Source organism: Hibiscus syriacus, unplaced genomic scaffold, assembly GCF_006381635.1.
Source record: "Hibiscus syriacus cultivar Baekdansim isolate YM2019G1 unplaced genomic scaffold, ASM638163v2 tig00111812_pilon, whole genome shotgun sequence".
Lineage (NCBI taxonomy): Eukaryota > Viridiplantae > Streptophyta > Magnoliopsida > Malvales > Malvaceae > Hibiscus > Hibiscus syriacus.
In genome coordinates this window covers 497,610-505,410 of record NW_024063187.1, presented here as the reverse complement: position 1 = coordinate 505,410, position 7,801 = coordinate 497,610, and the positions used below count along the sequence as shown (strand labels likewise).

Sequence of the window (7,801 nt, the reverse complement as noted above, 5' to 3'; positions counted from 1 at the left end):
TTGGGGTGTGATAACTTCTTAAAAAGGCTACTTTTAAGGCCTTTTTCACTTGAGTTATTGTTTGTTTAAAAGCTCATTTGAGGCATTTTAGGATTATGTAGTTGCATTTGTGGTGGTAGTGTTATTTTATTTCTTAATGGTGCTCTTGAGGGAAAGGTGCAGTTTGGTTGTGGTGTGCAGGGAATAGCAAGAAAAAGGATTCTTTGGGAAACAATGCCGCGGCATCATACGTTGCTAAAGTAGAATGAAATGCCTCGGCATTTATGGTACAGAAAAAGACAAAAAAGATATTTCTGCACAAGGACAGCTGGCACTAGACAACTGTCTCTGCACGTGAAGGACTGTTGTAACCTCCTGCCAGAGCCGCCAGAGGACCACTTCCACTTGGAGGATAAGATTCACGCTCAACATGTGATTCTAGGGGTATGAGGGGTATTTTTCACCCAATAATATCATCATTATCCCTAGATATTTTTTTATTATATATGAAACCTCATGGGAGAGAGGAAGAGGGGATTCACGCACACGCATACTGTAGCAAAAATCAGATTTTTATTTTCTTTTTCCTTTCTTCTTCCTTGGGATATTCCTCCATTGATAAAGCTCCAAGGAGTGGCAAGCTAGACGCCGAAAGGAGCTAGCGAGCTAGGTGGTTCACGGTGGTCGAGAGGAGACCTCCGGTGGCGCGTCGAAGGCTTCTTCTCAACTTTCCATTTTGCTGCTATTTTATATTTATTTGTGGGTTGTTGGAACAAATATTTTCATGACTTTGTGTTTGGATATTTTGAACCCCACCATGAACTAACTTATTTGGTGGTGGTTGATTTAATGGTTATTTGAACTTTATTTTTAATGGTATATTTAAGTTTATTTTGGTTCTTTATTTGCTTTGCTTATGAATGCTTCACCATCTAGGCTTGTAAGAGGCATGGAAATGTCCATTTTTTAGATGAAGGTTAGGTATTCGGAAAATCCTAGACTAAAAATACTTGTAAGTATTCGGAAGAAACACAAGATAAGATCCTCATAAGTAATGGGTTATAGTATTTTCAAGGGGCTTTGAACAGGCCTAGGAATATTATAACTTAATCCCTTAGATCTCGGAAGAGACTAGGATAGGATTTCAATGACTAAAAATGATGTCTTTATCAATAGGGTAGGCTGGGCAACATCGTTGAGTGAGAGCAGATGCCTTGGCATCCTATTCTGTTAGGTTCTTTTGAACACTTTAGGAAAGCTCTGTCGAGTAAGTAAAGACCAGATAGCTTAAATATACTTGAGAAATAAGTTTAGCATCCTTAGATCAATCCCTACCACTCATTCCATTGGAAGCTTGTCACGTGAGGATTATTTTCTTTACATTCTATTTTCTTTTTATTTACTATTTTTACCATTTTTCATTGCCTTGATATTTCACCATACTGAACATTAAACATCCATCATTGCCATTGCATTTCTATTTGCTACACCATCATACCATCACTCCATATCCACCAGCATACACATTTACATTGCCGTGACATTTGTATATATCAAGACTAACTATACTTAGATAGAATAGTGCATTGTTTTGGTTATACTTTTGTAATTTAACCCAATCCCTATGGAGATGATACCCACTCATCATTATATTACTTGAGCGATTGTGTATACTTGCACATTATTTGCGTATAATTTATAATACTTACAACACGCAAACAGGGTGGTCTGAGGCTAGTTTTGAAGTATTGTTAGGTTTCCTAAAAGATGTCTTACCATTAAATAATACAATACCTAACTCCCTATATGATGCCAAAAAATTGCTAAAAGGAGTAGGTCTACAATATGAAAAAATTCATGCATGTGAAAACGATTGTGTTCTATTCTGGAAAAAACATAAGGATACTTCTCAATGTCCAACTTGTGGCACATCTCATTGGAAGGAGAATACCAAAAACGTACCTTTAAACATTTTATGGTATTTTCCTCTCATCTCCAGATTTAGGAGAATGTTTTCGTCACCAGAAATGGAACATGACTTAACTTGGCATTGACAAGGTCAGACTAATAACAATATGTTAAGTCATCCTCGTGATTCCCCCTCTTGGAAGCTTATTGATAGAACGTGGAAAGAATTCGGAGAAGAAAAATGGAATCTTATATTAGCCTTGTCCGTTGATGGTATCAATCCTCACAAGTCATTAAGTTCCAAGCATAACTATTGGCCGGTTATCTTAATAACTTATAATCTACCCTCTTATTTGTGCATGACAAGAAAATTCATTATGTTGACTCTATTGATATCAGGTCCAAAACAACCTGGTAACAAAATTGATGTCTACTTGGCACCATTGATAGCAGATCTAAAACTCTTATTGGAAACTGGCGTGAAGACATATGGTTCTTATAAGAAAGAATACTTCAATCTAAGAGCAATATTACTTTGGAATATAAATGACTTTCTCGCATATGGTAATCTTTCGGGGTGTGTTACCAAAGGTTATTATGCGTGTTCAATATGTTCAGAGAATACTTGTTCACAGTGGTTGCCAAATTCGAAAAAAGTATGCCTTCTTGGTCATAGAAGATTCCTGCCACTTCAAGATCTTCTTCGTAAAAGAAAAAAATATTTCAACAATCAACAAGAGGATGATGTTATAAAACAACCATTATCAGGTGAAGAGATTTACGACTATCTGAGGGGGTTTGAGACTTCATGGGTTAATAAGACAACGTCTAAGAAGAAAACGCCAACGAAGAAAATGTCAAAGAAGGAAAAAGAAAGAATCGTTGAGAGAGCTAAATTTTGGCACTACAAATCAATTTTTTTTGAACTTGAATATTGGAAGAAGTTGCTTGTTCGTCATCAGTTAGATGTTATGCACATAGAGAAAAATGTGTGTGAGAGGGTTTATGGGACATTGTTGAATTTGCCTGGCAAGACGAATGATAGGTTAAGAGCACGAAAAGATCTTGTGGCGATGAGCATTAAGCCTGAATTACAAACTCAACCAAGAGAGAATAGTACTTGGCTTCTGCCTGCGTGCTACACATTGAATACCACAGAGAAACACCAGTTTTACGAGACCCTGTCTACCATAAAAGTGCCTGATGGGTATTGTTCAAATTTCAAGAATCTCGTGTCTGATGATGTATCAAAGATGAATGGTTTGAAGTCTAATGATTTTCATGTACTGAAGCAACAACTTCTCCCTTTTGCAATAAAGGTGATGTTACATGTGAAATATGTTTGTGTCATTTTTTTCAACGTGTTGTGTAGTAAAGTCGTTGACATTAATAAGCTAGTTAAGTTACAAAGTGACATTGTATTAACTTTGTGTTTGTTAGAGAAGTATTTTCCACCTTCGTTTTTCAATGTCATGATTCACTTGATGGTGCATTTAGTTAGAGAGGTGAGGTTATGTGGCCCGGTTCATTTTAGGTGGATGTATCCATTTGAGAGATACATAAAAAAACTCAAAGACTATGTACAAAATCATAATCGACCCGAAGGTTGCATTGCAGAATGTTATGTGGCAGAGGAAGCCTTGGAATTTTGCTCAGACTACTTAAAAAACATGAAATCAATTGTCAATCCTCATGAACGTACTGATGAAAGAATTCGCACAGGCAAACCTTTATCACGAGGTACAGTCAAGGTTGTAGATGCTAAGCTACTTGATGAAGCTCATCTTTACGTATTACGAAACACTGCTGATGTGGAGCCGTATATAGAGTAAGAACCACTGTGTCTTCTTTGTACTCTATGTAATGCATTAAACTTTTCCTAACTTCTAATATGATTTTAACTTCTAATATTATTTAGGCAGCATATGTTGGAATTGAATGATCATAACCCCCGTGCCTCTCGAAATAGTAAATGGTTGCAGACTCAGCACAATCAGACATTTATTAGTTGGCTTAAGACTAAGGTTGATACACATTTGGCTAACGGGGAAGACATTTGTGAAAGTGTTTATTGGTTGGCCAAAGGGCCAAGTTTTACTGTGAAGAAATATAGTGGTTTTGCCATAAATGAGTATCGGTTCCATACAACATCTCGAGATGAATCAAGAATAACTCAATGTAGTGGAGTATCTCTAGTTGCACATGCTATCCAGATTGCTAGTGCAAAAGACTCCAATCTCGTGTATGGCACTGTTACTTACTATGGTCGTATACAGGATATATGGGATCTTGATTATCGCATATTCACTGCTCTTGTTTTCATGTGTGATTGGGTTGATAGTCATGGAATAAAAAAGATGATTTTGGATTCACAGTGGTTAACTTTTCTAGGCTTGATCACCAATCTGAACGCTTCATATTAGCTAGTCAAGCCAAACAAGTTTTTTATGTTCAAAATCAACAAGATGCAAATTTGTCTGTTGTCGGCTTCACACCACATAAGATGTACAATTATGGAGCAAATGGTGAAACTGATGATATGTTGGAATACCATGCTACTTTTGATTTTTCACAAGACTCCCCTTTAGTAGAACTTGATGATGATTTCTTGTGTACACGCTCAGATAGAAATGGAATATTAGTTTAAAATATTGTGTGCAAAATAAAATCTTTAATTTTTGGTATGCTATTTTTCAACATCTGTATGTTATTAATTCTGTCTCAACTGCAAGAAATAGCAATGTACTTACTTTTTTTATTTAAATCATGTTGAAACAAGTTCTACTTGGTACCATGGAATCGGATCAGTCTTCGAGTCATGATGAAGACTCTAAACAAAGAGGCCCGACAATAAAGGGAAAAACTACTAAAGAAAAAGTTATCGTTACTTGCAATAAAAAGGGTGTTCAATTGGCGTTAAAGCAACGAAACTTGCTACCATTGAGGGCATGGTAGCAAGATCAATGGTGTCTATCACTTATGCCACTTGGCGAGATGTTGAACAGGAAAATAAGAAGACTTATAGCAATACATTCTGGTAAGTCTAACATCTGATCTTAACTTCCAATTATCTTTTTTTTGTTAAAAAAAATATTTATTAATTAATGCTTTATGTTTCAGATGAATTTTGAACTTGATCCAAGGAGTTGGAAGAACACCCTTCAATCCATTGGGATAAAGTGGAAGAACTTTAAGCATTATTTGTATAAGAAATTCATTGAGAAGTTTAAGAATAACCCTAATGCAAATCTGCTCAACCCTCCAGATATGTATCCTTATTTGAAGATATATGACTAGAAGGTTTTTGTATCGCAAAGACTTTCAAAGAAGTGGCAGGTTAGTTAAACTTTTCGTATCTGTATTTGTTATATATATTAGTTTTAGAAACCAATCTTGACAGTTTTAATGTTTCTAATGCAGGAAACAAGTTAGAAAACTAAAAAAAATGTGTGGATAACATAGATACAATCATCAATTGAGTAGAAAAGGATACGCTGGACTAACTCTTGAGATTGTATGTAGTAAATTAATTGAATAGTTTAGATATGCATCTGTTTATGTTAATTCATTGTTGTTATTCTTCTTAATTTTGATGCAAGAAATGGGAAATGAGGAAGATGAGATTAATAGAGCATTGTTGTGGAAAAATGCAAGACAAATGAAAAAGGTGGTTATGACACGAATGTCCAGATTGTTGTTGATAAAATGGTAAGTTCCAGTGAACATTCCTACTTTATTTATTTTCATCTTATTGTTATAGAACCAAGTTAGTATATATATGTCTGCTTATTTCAAACTACTTTATTTATTTCCATACTTGTTACACGTTTGAAGGTGGCAACACCAACTGCATCAATTCTGGCAAATAATTCAATAAACTGGATTCTTTGACTTTTATATTTAGATAAAATTTTCGATAGATGATAATAATAACAATTAATGAAATTAATGAAAGGGTGTTTTACTTGACAAAACCGACCTTTCGACCTCACCAAAGTTAAATTGACTCTAAGCTTGTTCTTCTACAGTTTCCGCCCTTCATTGGCATTAGGGGAAAACAAGTAAAGGATTTATATTCACGAAATTTGCACAAACCGAACGATCTCAGTAGTTAAGGAATTATTAAGGAATTGTTGTTATTTCTTGAGATTTCTTAGGCACATAATTCTAGTTAGAAATTAAGACCTACAATTTTGATTCTTTTCATTTTTGGTCTTAAATGCATAATTTTTATTAATAATTTAACCTCATATTTCTAATTATTTTCAATTAGCTCCTAGAAGTTTAAGCTCTTTTTAATTTGGTCCTTAATTTAGAATGACTTAATGAATTTGGCTTAATTTCTTAAGTAAATATCATTTGACCCATAATTTGTAGGTTAAAATAAATTGTGGTCTGTTCATTATTATGATTGGTGTTAATTCGATCATTAATAATGTTCTCTAATAAGCCTCATATTTCTTCTACTTTTAACTTTTATTTATTTGGACATGTTTGTTATTTTTTGTGCAATTTTATCATTATTTTATCTAACCTCATCAATAGTCTTTTCTTTTCGTGCAATTTTTATAACAAAGTTAAGATTTGCGTGCATATTTAATTGGAGTTTACTTTTATACCATTATCTTATAACTATTAAATTATAATTTTGAATCATTTCAACATTGAAATATACTAAATTATTGATTTTGCCCTTGCATCTAGGTGGACAAAAGAATGGCCAAGTTAACCGGTCACTACCTACTTAACAAATATTCAATGTCGAAATGGAAATAGTTTTACCTAACAATTATTTTTCAGTTATCTTTGACTATAACTTTGTGCACATAAAAACTATAGGACAAGCATTTGTGGTCCTTTTAATTTGGAATTAGTTATGAGGTGTGTTAAAAAAGAGTTTTACCTAATGTCCTTATGTGCCACGGTTAGTTATACTTTGACTAACTAATATCTAGGAATTTGACTACATTATGTGCTTGTGACACCAAATTTCCAAAGAGCAAACGAAAAATAAAATAATGTGATCTCCCCGAGGAATAAATTAAAAAATGATAATAAAAAGGAAATACACTAATTATAGACTTTTTCCTCCTCATAATAGGATAATGATATGCCTTGGGTTTTTGCTTGAATTCGATCAAGATTTTATTACAGTGATGAATAATTGGCGCTAGGAAAAAAATACAACAACAATATTTACAATGCTAGAACTTAAAACCATATGAGCTTTAATCCTTTGGCATTTTTTAATATGAATATTTGCTTTCACTACAGGAAGAGATGCAGAACTCAGAAACTTTAGGATAGGTCACTTATGGAACAAATGACATGCTTACTCAAGCCCTAGGTACCCAGGAACAACGTGGCCGTGTACGAGGGATTGGCAAATTTGTAAGGCTACACCAATACTTTTACTTACCTAAGACCGTGAATAACTACTTAGATGGTGAGAAGAAAAAGATTGAAAAAAGGTTCAACCAAATTGAAGGTGCAATAGAGAAACTACAAAAAGGGATGAATTATGCTTCTGAAGGCACAAGTTGCCAAGGGTGGGACAAAGCAGATTTTGAAGACAACCCACCCGAGGAATTACTTGTAAGTCTTTTTAAATTATAGTATGAATTAAATGTAAGTCTTGACTACAACTAATATTATATATTTATAGGATACTTCCTGTTATCTTGTGATTGATATTGCCTCCAATATAGTTGCCAAAGGAATGATAGTGAAGCACAATGATCTATCGGGTATTACAAAAAATATCAGTTTTCTTTTTTCATTTTTAGAATATTGGATCTTAGTTTTACCTTTATATAACAGGTGAAAACATTGAAGTAATAATGTAAATGAGTGTGCAAGGAGACACTTTACTACCGTTTCCACTAGATGAGGAGTTCATTTACAAGGTTAAAGA

The 7,801-nt window shown here is 34.0% G+C and overlaps 1 protein-coding gene across 1 annotated transcript; it reads left to right on the top strand.

The window, feature by feature from the left end:
• The first annotated feature begins 2,054 nt into the window (after positions 1-2,054).
• LOC120171121 lies at positions 2,055-4,310 on the top strand. The gene is made up of 2 exons (XM_039178909.1): positions 2,055-3,715; positions 3,806-4,310. The coding sequence occupies exons 1-2, from the start codon at positions 2,055-2,057 to the stop codon at positions 4,308-4,310; spliced, it is 2,166 nt and encodes a 721-aa protein (XP_039034840.1).
• Positions 4,311-7,801: the final 3,491 nt, after the last annotated feature.

Coding starts and splice junctions, on each gene's coding strand:
- LOC120171121 (XM_039178909.1), top strand. CDS start 2,055: ATGTTAAGTCATCCTCGTGATTCCCCCTCTTGGAAGCTTATTGATAGA. Junction 3,716..3,805: donor GATGTGGAGCCGTATATAGA/GTAAGAACCACT, acceptor AATATTATTTAG/GCAGCATATGTTGGAATTGA.